Source organism: Myripristis murdjan, chromosome 7, assembly GCF_902150065.1.
Source record: "Myripristis murdjan chromosome 7, fMyrMur1.1, whole genome shotgun sequence".
Lineage (NCBI taxonomy): Eukaryota > Metazoa > Chordata > Actinopteri > Holocentriformes > Holocentridae > Myripristis > Myripristis murdjan.
Window position 1 is genome coordinate 14338063 of NC_043986.1, and position 15324 is coordinate 14353386.

The window sequence follows — 15324 nt, forward strand, 5'->3', positions numbered from 1 at the left end:
CAGATTTTCCGACCTGAAAATCCAACCCAGTTTTGAATCATGCAGATCTGAGCGACATGGAGAGGAGCTGCCCTATCACTGGAATTGTCCGAGACTGAATTTGTAGTTGAGTTACACCACTGGTCGGCTGAAGTGTGTGAAGGATTTTTTCCTCTCCAAGTATCCACAAGCTCAACCTGCTGATTGGAAAAGGACAGCGCTGAGCGGGAGCTTCAACAGTGGAGAGCTTGCTGGGGGAAGTAACATAAAGTTCATCATTGGGATTTTTCTCTAAAAACTGCATGTAAGTGGGGTTTACAGCAGCATTATGTATGCATTATTTGGTGTGTTTTGGTGCTTTGCCATTAGCCACCTGCTAATGACAGTTTTGCTGCAAGGGAGAAATGTATTTATGTGTATATATTCGGTTTGTTTGACTACTTTGCACAAGGCAGAAAATTTGTTTAATGTTAAATAATACAAGTTTAAATTGCACAGATATAACAGTTAGTCAAAGTGAAACTACAGAGTTACCTGTGTGCCATAGTAAGATTGGGTGCAAGCCCTGCTTCTTGCATCCGTTAGTACAATTTGCGGTTTGCTTTGTTTTGCCATTTGTTAGTTTTGACAGATAGTTTAATAAACTGCGTGCAGCTCTCCACAGTGATGACGCACGTTGCCACATTTTTGCATCACAAATATTAGGAACAGGATGTATTGTTACACCACTAATTTTGTGTGAAGAGGTGTTAATTGCCATTGTGTGTTTGTGTGTGTGTGTGTGTGTGTGTGTGCATGCGTGGCTATAGTTTCCTGTTTTTTGTTTTGTTTTGTTTTTTTCGTCTCTTGTGGATCAAATGTCTAATGAAGTCACGCCACACAAAATTATCTAAGTTAGGTAGTTAGCCTGCGTACCCTTCCAAGTTCAAACTAGCAATACCAGCCCATAACTACCTAGCTAAACTAGTTAGCTAGTTAGTTGGCATTGAAACATCATTATTGTTCTGAAAAAGTGATAAAAATAAGTCAGTGCCATTTGTAGTTTCACTCATTTCGACCAGCGTTGCCATTCAGTCGTAATCCTCAGTATCTCTGGATCAACTGTGCTTTTTCGGCTCCATCCATTTAGATTTAACTCAACCAGTGATCTGCCACTAAGAGGTGTTTGCATAAGTGAAAGTCCAGTCTGCACAAACACAAGATTATGGCAAATTATTTGGATCAGGGAATCAGCGAACTCCGACAGGTCTTGATCCAATGCACAGACACCTATAAGATGTTTCTGAGACAGCAAGCTGCGACCTGTCCAGCTCTTTCCGGGTTGTGTACTGCGTGATTAGGATTATGACCGCTATTCTCATTCATGCTATCATCGTCTTTGGACCGAGACATGTACCGCATGCCTGCGTGGCTGTAATCTGTTAACGCTTCCCCTATTTGCCTGCAGCAGTGTCTTCCAATCAAACAGCAGGCTCAGTTTCTCCTGAGATTGAGTTTTCGCATGACTCCCAGGAGAGGAAATGGCTGAACACATCAGACACATTGGCCTGCTCTGCATAGTTGCCTTGCTGAGGAGCAATGGTGATACCCATTTCCACAGTCTAATGTGTTTGCTTTACACCGTGTGCCATGTGTCACCATACAGTGTCCTGACAGTCCTTTTTCCATTTGGAGCAGGTAGCCTGGTGGGATAAAGGCACTGTGCTGCTTTTTTCATTTTCCCTTCTTTTATCAGACTGTTGTGCTTTTTAATGTAACAAACTCTCAAGATGTTTAAGGTGAAAAGTGCACTAGTCAGAGATTATTACTTAATAGCCTTCACTGGTTGTTGATTGAGAATAAAAGGCCAATTATCATAATAGGATATGGGACATAATGACAAAATTAAATGAGTGTGACAGACACACAATAGGCCTGCTCCTTCATCGCCTTAGCCCAACTCGCTTATTAGAATTAATCTGGCCTGATTAAAAATGCAAATGGCTCAAAGTCATTGACAGAGTTTACATGTTTTTATAACATTTAACTGATTTAATTACATGGAAAATGAAATGGTGGGATGTGAGATTGAATTTTTTTCTTCGTCACCCTCCCGCCAGTTGCCACAGAGAAATGAATATTCTCTCTTGCCAGGAAGAGAGGGTAATGAGATTAGTGCTCTCTCTCCCTTCTCTCTCTCTCTCTCTCTCTCTCTCTCTCTCTCTCACACACACACACACACACACACCCTGTTCTCTTTCACAGAAGCTGTAGGTTTGGTTCATCGAACCAAGAGGGGCTGTATGTTGTTGAAAGTATTACTTCTTGGTCTTAGAGCCATCTACTGTAATGTTTTGATAGTGGGGTGTAGATGTTCACAAAGCTTTAGGCTACCATTTAAAAAAAAAAAGGCCTTTATGATGGATAACTGAAAAAATCATATTTTGATCTGATATTGTGAACTTTGATTTTCCAATGTTGTTTCCTAGATTCTAACCTTGACAGCGGTTTAGAGAGAGGATCAGAGGTCGACCCAGACAAAGGTCATTGTCTGAAGTAGAATGAGATGCTGTAAAGCCCACGGCAGCCTGTCAGTCTAAAAGGGATACTTCGACATTTTCAATTTTAGGTAGGAGTTTGGCCCCTCCAGAAACTTTCTGTGAAAAACAGTTTCCTTGAAACGGCCTGCTATCATTGTTTGCATTCTTTACAGAAACACGGTGGAAAATTTTGCCGCAGGACTAAGATTAAAAATAAAAATGTCCCTCAAGTGTCCCTTAAATGAGTCAGCTCTTGTTTTACAGTCACATATCGCACACAATGACCTGCCTGAGTTAGATCAGCCAGTTCCTGTTTTCAAACTTAATACAAGTGATAGTTTCAGACTATTTTCAGACTGTGTGCACCTTGTACTGTGGGCTTGCTACAAGTGCAGATTGATACTTTTGCTCACTTGAAATATGCGTGGTGTTTTTACACCTTTCGGTGGTGGTCATAAAACCCGCGAGCATGCGGTGGACATCCTGTGGGGGAGGAAATTGATTTTCTGGGGTTTGTTTGTTCAAGACCGACGGGCGACATGCATTGTTTGTTTTTTGATTTCTTTACATTTCAGACCGATCATTTTATAGGTGTATTAACATGCTTTATGGCCAATATGACTTTATAGCTGTTTCAGAATAGTTTTATTTGAGCCAGTGTGATGTTTCTTTTCCATCATAAAATATCTACAATGTACAAGAGAAGGCAGTTGGGATTGACAGAACGTTTTAAATTTGATTCATGTGAATGGGCCAGATGTTCTGTTTTGATCTTCATGTGTTACATCGTTTCCCACCCACCTTGCCTTACATCATCATCAAGGCCTCAGTCGGTGATTCATTGTGCAAAACAGAGATCTCAAAGTCAGGCTACAAAGGGGTTTAAAACACAGCCCGAGACGCTAAAGACACTGGGAAAAAGACGTTTATTTTAAAGACATTTATTTTGCAGCAGCCGAGATTTTATTCCAAAAAAACTTGAAGCGTAAAACGGCATGCGGGCCTGAAACTTTGTGTTGACAGGGCGGGATCAATTCCAACTGTGTGTCCGTACATCAGCTCATTGTGTTGAAATGGAAAGTATGCTATCGATCTGTGTGCATTAGTGCTCTACAGTAACATAAGCAATGAGTGGCAGAACAAAAGAGGCACTATGCGTCACGCTGCACGAGAGTTACACTACAGAGGAGACAGTTAACGCTGTGCAGTCTGTTGGCACTTCATTGTTTATCATTTTAAGTCCAAACGTATATTTTTCTTTCATAAAAGAATTTCAACCCTCTCATATACATCTGGAACCTATTTGGCGTTAGTTTTGAAACATATAGGCCTAATATACTCTTTTGCCCTGCAGAGAAAAGCGTCTTTTAAAGGCTGCTATATAGCAAAGCGCTGCAAAAACATGATACAGCTTGACAGTGAAAAGCTGAGAAAGCCACTAAAGCCTGCTGTATTAGAGGTCAGGCTGCGTACCCACAAAATAGAAATCAAGCCGTTCACTTATATCTCCACAATGAGTTGTCCTCACTCACAACTGTCTGAGTCCCACGAGGCCGCAGTGCATATATCGTGCTGTGATATTTCTCCTCTTCCCCCTCATATTTTCCCTCAGGGGAAAAAAAACACAATTACTCTATTGTGCCACACAGTAGAGTATATCACATTCTGCACATTTCAGCCGGAGAAAAGAGGCGGCGTTTTGTTGTTGGGGCATATGGCATCATGATAAATGTGCTTTAGGGGAAGAGGGTGGGGGTCGGAGGGGGTCACGGTTAGGGCACAAATTGAATGAACTTTATTTTGATTGGATTAGCATACTGTAAACAAAGGGTTATGACTGTAATATCCTAATCCCAGGGGGCTCGGATTAAAAGCGAGCAAACTGAAGAAAATGAACACAGATATTTCAGATGTTTTGGCTTTATCTATTTTTTTTTTTTTTTTTTTTTTTTTTTTTGGAGGGGGGTGGGCTTATTTAGAAAATGAATGGCAGCGCTGTTTAAATAAAACAATTGTTTTATCGTGAAGTGCAGGTTGAGGGGTTTTGCACGAGATGCTGGAGCTACAGTGCCTTAAATACAAAGACAAGGATCTGTGACCACATCAGAGGGAGAGACAGTTAGAGAGACTGGGTCAGGGCCTCTTCAGTAACTGCACTGTACATACCGACACACCGATGACAGGAAACATGGTGGTGACAAGAAAAACCCTGAGACGCCACACGGAGGAGTAAAAATAGGCCACTTGGCACGAGAGAGAGAGAGAACAGGGGGGAGGGAATGAGCCAGAAAGAGGGGGAAGTTGGTGGATAGTGGCTTCTTGTAGGGACTTTCTTCTGCAGGCCTGAGATAAGAAACTTTACCTTTTAATGTTGGCAGGTTTTTAGATCAATCTCCTTTTTTTTTTTTGCTTTGCACCATTTCCGAGAGAGAGTCAAAGACGGTGAGAAAGAATGAGAGAGTCAGGTTATTTTTTTTTTCTCTCTGTTTAGCCAACGAAGGAACAATGGACTCCAAATCCCTTTGAGCTAAAATTCTGCACCTCCTACACCTAGCCATTCACAGTCAGAAAAGCTCCTCACCTCCACCCATTGCAGTCTTTAAAGTGTTACAAATCTCACTGGTTAAGGGTGACTATAAGTGTCAGCCAAGTCAGCCTCCACTAACCAGAAAACCATCTCAGTTCACTGATCAGTGCCATCTCTTACGGTCAGAGCTGTATCACCCAGTCTGAGGCCTCTGCTCGGCCCTTGAGAAATGAAAAATGATGTGTCCTCAGGGCTGTCCTCCTCTGCATATCTCCTCATTCATCTAGACCGCTCATTAAAGGCTAATTACCTGTAATTAGTGAATCATGTCGCTTTAATGAAGATGTTGAACGCTGTTGGAGCCAGAAGGGGTGGCCCTAATTTTGAGTGATGTTCAAGATTAGTGGGGAGACGGAAATTCAATAAAGAAGGACATACATGCATCGGATTGTTATATGGTATAGATTCATTAACTATTAGTGTTTTGTTGCGTGTGCAGCTGCAGCTAATGATTATTTTCATTGTCGATTAATCTATTGATTCTTTCTTTGGTTAATCGATTAATCATTTAGCCTGTAAAGTGTAAAAAATAAATAAATAAAAATACTGGCATATGGTGATAAGAAGTTAGCACAGCCCAAAGTTTTTAGTTAAATTACTTCCTTAAGTCAGACCAGCGGACAAAACAAACCCAAAGTACTAATTAAAAATTGGCTATGGTGTGTTGGTTTGTCCGTCTGTCGTGCAATTTCTGAGCCTTAGCTGGCCTGTTTTGGACAAAACTTGGAGTTATAATGGATTTTGACGCACTGGTGTGGCATGTTGAATATAAACCTGATTGACCCACCACAGCACCACCACCAAGCCAACAAGGCCTTAAGCTTCACGCTCAATATCTCGGACACTGCTGCGGTCAAATTTGATGAGCCTTGGTAGAACAACATGTTTTTGCACTGATGTCGAGCATCCACAGAATGAAACCGTTTGACCCACCACAGCGCCACCAACAGGCCAACAAATCACCCGAGCTTCAAGCATTAATGTCTCAGACACCAGCTTTTATTATAATCAGTTAATTCTCTGTCAATAATCAGTGAATCCACTAATCATGTCAGTACTAGTGGCTTGTATGGGATTTGTCACCTGGATTCCAGCAGGGAATATTTTGGGTTTTATTCAACATAAAGGATGGGACTTTCTTGAACTTAATTGTACTTTAGTGTGCAGTGTGCTGTGCCCAGGTACTGTATATTTCACATTCATTCCCAGTGCCAGTGGCATCATCATCATCATCATCACCTTTCTTGGTTCTGGAGGGCAAGTGTGTGTTACAGTATCGTAGGAGACTAATAGGCATAATGATGATGAAGCTGAGTGTGTCTCTGTGTCTGTGTGTGTGTGTAGTGCTCGCCATAGAGAGCGCACAGCTTGCTCTAATGTGTTCTGTGCTGTGTTGAGTGTGTGTGTGTGTCTGTCTGTGTGTGTGTGTGTGTGTGTGTGTGTGTGTGTGTGTGTGTATGTGTGTGTGTGTTCCCTGGCGGCGTGGTGAGTGTTTAATCTGGCCCGGTGGCGTGCCGTTGGCCCGGCTAATCACAGTGTGTCTGTAGGAGTGCGCTGAGCCAGGGGAGCACGCCGTCGCTAACAGCGCCTGACAGACTCATTAGAGAGACCTGGCACTGAGCTAGCAAGGCACACACACACACACACACACACACACACACGCACACGCGCAAGCAAACACTTTGAAACACACACACTCACACACATTTGGAAACTCACTCACTGAGACTCAAATGCACACACTTACACTGGGATAAATTCACCCACTTGCACGCTTCCTTTTCGCTGACATACTTGCACGTGCACACGTTCACACACACATACACACTCATTCATATAATCACCCACAGACAGTGTGTGCTCTCTCTCTCACACACACTTTCTCGCTCCCTCATCATACACACACACATGCTCCACGTGTGAGAACAAGGCAGGCGGTGACCCCTCGCAGTCGCAGCCCAAACACAGACAAGAGCCGAGAGAGCATCTGGGAAAGGAGGAGGCAGGGAGGGGAGGAGGAGAGGCGGAGGAGGAGGAGGAGGAGGAGGGTGGGAAAAAACGAGAGGTGGCAAAGAGGAGGAGCGGGGCGGAGAGGAGGGAAGCATATGACGCAGCAGCGCTTTCTCCCATTCAAATGGGTGTTTAGACAGGCAAATGACTTTTTCAAAGGCTAATTATCTGCAGTCAGGAGATCACCTGCATCCTGTTGAAAACCTCAAGACTGTAAAGGTGACATATTGCTGCTGTGGGACTGCGGAGTTTCATTTACAGGTAGATGATAGACGGATTGGAAGAAGAATTTTCCGTTGGTTAAAAGTTTATTCAAAAGTGCCTCAGAGTGTGGAAGTTAATGAAAAAATATCCATTTTGCAGGATAAAAGAGGGTGACATTTAGCAAAGTTTGACAGACTACTTGGACAAATTACTTAAGACTTGCTTGCCTTGCACTGACAACGAGGTTAATTGCCGCTCAGCCACACTAGGGCCACCAAGTGGAAACATTAGGTTCAGCTGAATAGCAGGTGAATGCAAAGCAGGTCAATATGTAGTCAAGTGTAGGCCAGCCAGCTGTTGGGTCCCTTTGCTGTGGCACTGCATGGTGAAAACACACTGCGAAAACTCTCATTTAGTCTCATATTCAGCATTAAAATTGTGTTTTTCTTCAAACAAGTGAAAAAAACGTCAATGGGATGAGATAATGCCACTTGTTTTGAATTCACTTTCACTTCTTTTCCAGGAATTTTAATCATAAATCTTTTGAGACAAGGCCGAATACTGCCGCTGAGCTCACTAGTATCAATAAAATGATAAGAAACAAGTTGATCAGCACAGGAAAGTAGTGGGATTCTCTCATCCTACTGGCATTTCATTTTAAAAAACAAGATTTTTTTTAAAAACTCTGAATATGAGGCTTGATAAGTGGTTTACATGGCGATGTTTTGCAGTACACTCACGCCCACATTATAGATACAGTTTCCCATGTAAACCAACCTATGTGGTCTATCAGCTTCTTTGTATTTGTGTCATTGTCTCTCTTTCTCTCTCTCTTTCATCTTTTTCTTCTTCTTATTCTACACTTCCATGTACCAGCCTCCTTGTCAGTGATTTTAATCTACCGTGGTAGCTGTAACTGGTACAAGCTTTGCTGACAACCTTGTTTCACCTAAAAGCCAAATCAAACTGTCTTTAATTTTTCCTACAACAGTACCTTATAATTGTCCAACCCTCTCTCTCTCTCTCTCTCCCTCTCTCCCTCTCTGTGTTTTTGCCTTTCTGCCTGGAGAGTACAATAGCTGTTTTGCTCTTCGCTCTTCTCCTTTCTTTCTTTCTTTCTCTCTTCCGCGGCACAAGGCTATGACATTGAGGGAATGTGATGTGATGTATTGTAGTGAATAATGTATTCTGCGAGGATTGTACTGAGCGCACAGAGCAGATGGCAGCAGGTTGATCTGTGTGTGTGTGTGTGTGTGTGTGTTTCTCTATGTGTGCGTGTGTGTGTATGTGCGTGTTTAATGATGACAGTGTGTATATGTGTTACGTGTGTACTCGTGTCCGTGGGTGTGTGTGTGTGTGTGTGTGTGCTCACCCGGATTGGGGGAGGGGCACGAGGAGGAGAAGGAGGGAGGGTGAGAGTGGGGGTTGGTGTGGATGTGTGTGTCTATGTGAGCTTCCTTTGTGAGATAAAACATGCAAATGGTGGATTATTTTAATGCAGTTTTTTCTAGAGCCGCAAGCCTTAATCCCTAAAGCAGTTGAAATGAAAATAGTATATGTTTTCTTTCAAAGTCTCTCCCTCCCTCCATTTTTTTTTATTCCGTGATAGGAATTTACAACTACCAGCTGTCTAGGAACGAGATCCTTTGCACTTTAATTTCGCTGTGGCGTAGTTACAGAGCAGACCAGTGATTACTTCTCCATAGCATGGAATTGACTAAAGCTAGTCAGCCCTGCATGGATCAAGGTTGAGAAATGTTTCTGATTGAATGGCGATAATCATTTTGATGACGAGGATAGAGTTGAATATTTTCATCGCGGTTTTGTGTATTACTCTGAGTGGACAGCTATGTGGGAGATATAAAATATGCGCATTTGTAAACACATGCACAAAAACACACCACACACACACACACACACACACACACACACACACAGGAAGGAGACAAACAAACACATGACCGCCTGGAAAACGCATCAGCACACACACTTTGTGCGTTTTTGTTACTTTTAAGCAATGTGCTGACACTTATCCCAAGTTTACAGTGTATTTAAAGAGAAAAATATATGAGGAAAAAAAGCAAAAGATGTGCAAAGAGCAAAAACAGACTGAACTGCTTAGATTTTCAACAAAAGGGCTAAATAAGAGACTTTTTTTTTCTAGTATGAAGTTATCCCCTATAGAGGTAGCTAACAGATGGTAGAAGCTATTTGCACTCACTTAGATGATGACTTTATGTAGGTTTTTTCCCTCCATTTCCATGCACTTTGCAAAGAATCTGCTTTGAAATATCTTTAGGCGACTCACTGTATTGGTGTTTGAGGCGCTGAAATTATAGCATGCAGTTTTTACTATCTGCTCTCACATAATTTTACCACACTGAGATCATGTCATTTTGAACTGGTGCCTATCTATATGCCATCTATATGTTTGTGTTATAGGAGTGTGGAAACCACAAAACTGCACAAAGATATCTCCAATCTCATAACAAGTCATTTAGTCTTATTTAGTTGCCACTGTGGTGAGATAATGCCACTTTGCTCCAGTATGATTTTACTTGTTTAACAAACTTTTCTGGAAATGTGTATAAATATGTTGAAACACAGCAAAATGCGTCAGATCAGCCCACTAGCATCAGCAAAATGACACTAGATTCATGGAAAATTCTGGAAACAAGTTGAAAGGCATTGGAAACAAGTGGGATTATCTCAACCCAGTGACACATCCTCTCACTTGTTTTAAGAAAAAGAACGTTTTAGCACTGAATATGAGACTAACTTGTTAAGACGGAGGGTTTTTGCAGTGGGCCTCATGACACTGAGCACATAAATGCAGGGTGGCCTAGTGGTTAAAGAGACTATCCTGCCCTCTGGTCTATCACTGTGTCTTCATGGCTCCTCTCGAGGCTCTTGCCAGTGCTTATATTTGGATTCCTGTGATGGCTGCTGTCTTGGGAGCTGGTGTTAAAGCACGGTTGCGGGTGTGATTCCCCAGACTCTGCTGTCAGACTCGCCCGCAGGCCCCCAAAGACAGATCAGTGGTGTGGCGACAGCAAGAGCCCCTGGGTGGCCTGCTTGGCTGTGAAGTGTGTTCCTGCTGGATGCCTGGCAACAGGCCTACAATACTGTACATGCTAGCAGGGCTAGACACCTCAACAATTGAATATCCTCCCACACCACAGATGTGAAGAGAGAGCAAGTCAAGAATCCCCTTGCTATTATTATTTTCAATTAATAGGTATTTAAGGGCAAATTAATGTTTGTCTTGAATGAAAAAAATATGGATGTGCTTTTATTGTGCATATTGTGTTTCTTGAAATAAAAATAAATCTGAGCATGGAGAACAGAGGGAAGAACAAAGCTTATATCTCCTTGTCTCTTTCATATTAGGGACAGTGAGCATAATTGAGTAAATGTATTTAAGTATTTGAGCGAGCTGATTCAGTCTCTCTGGGATGGTTGATATTGTACTTAGGAAGAAAATGGCCCTAGGCAATTCATTAGTGTTAAATAATTGAGACGCTCGGATAGTGCCAAGGTGAAACGCCTCTTATTATTTTATGGAGTTTGTGTTCTTAGGGCTCTTCAGTTTAAGAGTATTAAAAATGCACAAGCCTTCCTACAAATTACTCACTGGGAGGATTCACAATGGGACCTAATGACTACCCATTCATCTTCCATTGTTTTCAAGCTGTGTGAAAGTGTTTCCCTGCACTGTATCAATTCTATTTCCGCTTTTGGTAATATTCTATTATTTTTGAAGGGTGTTATTTTGCCCTTGTGGTTTTTGCATTTTGTATGCATATTATTTGCACAATTAAGGCATGCAGTTGGCCATTACAGCTAGATGTCTTACACTGACATCTCGTAAAAAAAAGTGGAGTTATTTCCATTTGAGGCACACATGGTGACCTCGCGTTGAAGGTTAACAGCTCAGATGGTTGTGTCCTGTCTTTCTCAGGCATTCAGTAATCCCATGCCAGTGGTTTGGATTGATCTGGTTGTTGTCTATCTGCTGTCTCCCTCTCTCCGTGTGTGTGTGTGTGTGTGTGTGTGTGTATACACAGGTAGGGAGGGGTGTAATGGATCTGTACATTGAGCCAGGCTTGCAACAAGCCTGTATGCAGCTGTACGAATAGCCAGGACTCACACACCAGCACTCTTGGGATGTCTCACCGGCAAACAAATGCATCTGCCTTATGCCAACGCTGAGTGCACCTGCACCATTTTTTTTTTTTTTTAAACCTCAGATAAGCTCCTGCAAATAGCCTTTGTTTACATTAACTCACATTTGTCTTGGTTTTCAACTGCTAAAACGCCTATACCTGTGTTCATATAAATTATACCTCGCACCCTGTTGCTTTACCCTTTGTTTTTTCACCTTTTCTGTGTTTCATCTTTCACTGCAGGTTTTGGCTCAGATGAACTGTTAACCGTTAGGCTTCAGCACCTTTTCGTTTTGGTTTCCGGTGATGCAACTTAAAGGCCACTGAGGTTTTATTTAACATCTTATATACCCACAAAACAACATGTGACAACCAAGAAATGGGGGAATTTCTGAAGTCTTGATTGGTTATTCACTGTACGCCCTATAATTGGATTGGCCACAACATGATGTGTTTAGGCTTTGGTCTGTGGTTTGAGCGAAAGAACGGTTTGTCCCTATCGAGTATACAGCTTGTATAGAGTGTCTTTGGTGACATGCTCACACTGACTCTCACTGAAGTTTCCCATGGCATGTTCTTGATACTGTGTGAACTTGTGCTTGCTGTCCATATTTATAGTAAAGAATACAGATAATGCTAAATCAAAGAGAGCTGTTGTATACTGAGACAGTGTGAGTGAATCCACCGGTTGCTCCATGAGACTCCTTCTTGGTCCCCAGATCCTTGGCTCAGTTCCAGCATTCAGGCACGCTGTCTTGTAGGGGGTTGTGTATGTGCATGTCAGTGTGTGTAGGAGGGTAGGGAGGTGGGCATGGGAATGGGGAGGAGGCGTGTTTGGGGTGGAGGGGATGTCAGCTCATTAACCTCCATTCTTCCCCCCCAGTGCGACGCTGTGTAGAGTTACTGTGTAAGTCTCATGTCATTACCCCTCCTCCTGCTCTGCACGCGTGTGCTGGGCGGAGGGGGAAGAGCAGAGCAACCAGAGAAAGGGAGAAGGAGGGAAGGGTTCATGAGGGGAGCCCTTGACATGTTCCTTTACAAATGACCTGCCTTGTACCTTGCAAACTAAAGCCCCGTCGTCTCGTTTCCCTCCCCACTTTTTGTCTTCTCTGTCTCTCCCTCTTGTCTCTCTCTTTCACCACAGGCCTGGTACAGTGCGGGTGAACGAGGGGTTAGGCTCCACAGTATCCCCCCTGCAGGCTCCAACGCAGCTGGGAAAAGACTGCCCACTGCTGGGGTGAGATACAGTAGCTTAGCCCCCCATTCCTCCAACCCTGCTTTCTTGAGTGGATAGTTGATTGATCGATAGTTGAGGGTGTGCCTCAAGGTATCTGTCTGGGCCCAGTGGAAATGTTTAGGTTTTTGAGCGGGGAATTAGTGTTTACAAGATAATTGTTCCTCTCTGTGGACTGACATATCTACGTAAGCTTGTGCTTATAAAACCCCATACAAGAACACACATACACACACACACACACACACACACACACACACACATGCAGCCACACATTGTACATGCACATACGCACATACTGTATGTATGAACACACAGGATCATGTGGGAAGATTTCATGATTTTATCGATTAAACCACTATCTGTCTATCTATCTATCTATCTATCTATCTATCTTTCTATCTATTGATGTAGATATAGATAGATATAGATTTTTCCTTTCAAAGACAGGAACGCTTACAGGAATTTATAGATGATGCCAGGGGTTATGTGACGCAATTAGAGCAACACGTGTGAACAAAATGCAGAGGTGTGAAAAACGCCTCTTGGATTGGTACAGCAAGGTCAAAGTTTATGGGCTTGGAAAAATAAATAATAAATTCAGAGCTAGGAAGCGCTTACAGTATCTTTTATCTTTTAACAGTTTATCTTTTCCAATATTTTTGTTTAATTTTATTTAATGTTTCAAAAAATAATTTGAATTCACAAATTGAATTCATAGATCAAGATGCAAGTTGGAAAAGATAAACAGTTCATAATGAATAGATCTTAATTTTCAGGCAGCCCGTGATCTGAATAAAATGTATTTTTTCTAGTGCACTTCACATATTTTGTTTAGGCTGAATTCTATGGGCTGGCTGGTATTGTTTTGATAATAATGAAGCATATTTCTCTGTTAACAAACTGATGATTACACAAAAAGTGAGCACAATGCAACTGACTGAGTTTCAGTATGCAGTAATTCAAACCATGTTGCTACTTTTAACCCACTATCTGTAACCGATTGCCCTATATGTTAAAGCCAAAATACACATCGGCCATGTTGTGTGCCTCAAAGAAAAACACACAGCCAGCACCTTTTGCATTTCTCCCAACCAAGGAGAAGAAAGAACACTGATGCAAATAGATTGATGCATTTCCTTCGTTCGTAATGATTTATTTTAGTCACTGCCAGAACAGTCAGACTTCAGCCTCGATTTTTTTCTTCTCTCCCTTTGCTCTTTCATACTTCATTCTGTGCAGAGAGGCAAGAGAGCAGTAGATTGCATTAAGATAACCAATTATATGCTAGAGGAAACCAGACCTTTTTTTTCCCCTACTGCAGTTATCTGATGCTGCGGTGAGCAGAGGCAAAGGGCTGGGGTAATGTGACATTCACTCTGCCCTTTATCTTCTCTCATCGCTGTTTACCCCAGTCAGTTAAAAGTGGCTCGTGCTCTACATCCTCTCCTCCTGCCAGAGAAACCTCACACACTGATACAGACACGCATACAAACACGTATACACACATACTGTAAATACACACACACAGACACACACTCTCACACCTTTAGGCCTACCTACACCATACCTACACCACACTCACGCTCCTTCACAGAGCAGACACTTAGGCTGTGTGTCTGGTAGCCTGTTGGAATTAAATAACTACTTACTCTCTTGTAGTGCCTTCCCATGTTGTTAAGTATAGCTCAGTTGCACCTGCTGGGGCTAGCTGCTAGTCATGTGTGATGCTACGGTGTTTGATGCTAAGAAAGTGTTTCCCCCTGGCGCTGGTTAACAGGCAGGCCGTTAAAGGCCACAGAGCCAGGATGAGGGAGGCCGTGTGGGCAGCACTTTGGTCTCGGTCTTTGGACTTTCTTTTTTTCTTTCTGTTATACCTACACACACACGCTCACATATTGTGCACATCATGGCATGACCTCTTTTGCACTGCGCTCCATTTATTGTGCAGACAGACAAAAGGACTGTCAGGACTGACTGACAAACAGCCACACATAAGGTGTGTATGTGCATGCTCACACATGCTTATAAACACATACACACACATACACCTGCACCTCTTTGAGAGTCAGTGCAGGGAGCCATGCTTTATCTGTCTAGAGAGTCCACTGGGCACACAGAAAAACATGTGCTAACTGGAAATTTAAGCAAGGCGCACGCTGTGTACAGTCATGTTTGACATCACATACAGCCCCTGCCTGTTCAAGGTGGAACTGAAATCTCTTATGGGACGCTTTTACAACAATGACTATGAATTAAAACTGCATGAGGTGAGATTTTTATGCAAAAATACATTTTTCTCAGCCTACATCAGAGAGTGGGGCTGCAATAGTGATGTGATCTTGTAGATTCATTCCGTCAGGCCAAACTGAAAGTCTGTTGTCAGGTGTTCACACTTCTCTGCCGGCAGGAAATGACAAATCAAAACAAGCAAGATACAAAATTTCTCCTAATCACCAGCAATACAGCAAAACTCTCCATCTTAAAAAGTCATTTATTTTCATATTCAGTGTTGAAATCTTGTGTGGTGGGCTGATTTTGCCTCAAATATGTGAACTCATCGAACATAGCTTTGAATTTCAGGTGCAATTTGTTTTGTTTTTGCATTATATTCATGCACACTAA

General features: G+C 42.4%; 1 protein-coding gene across 4 annotated transcripts in view; it reads left to right on the forward strand.

Moving 5' to 3' along the window:
- Positions 1–15324, forward strand: part of LOC115361619 (TOX high mobility group box family member 2-like) — a 78825-nt gene that overhangs the window by 16786 nt on the left and 46715 nt on the right. For 2 of the 4 annotated variants that reach the window (XM_030055110.1, XM_030055111.1), the window contains exon 2: positions 12610–12702. The exons of 1 other annotated variant lie outside the window; for it this stretch is intronic. In XM_030055110.1, coding sequence (XP_029910970.1) covers positions 12610–12702 — 93 coding nt within the window. Of the gene's footprint in view, positions 1–160; positions 284–12609; positions 12703–15324 lie in introns of all 4 variants that reach the window. One more of the 4 variants, XM_030055113.1, reaches the window with a different exon arrangement.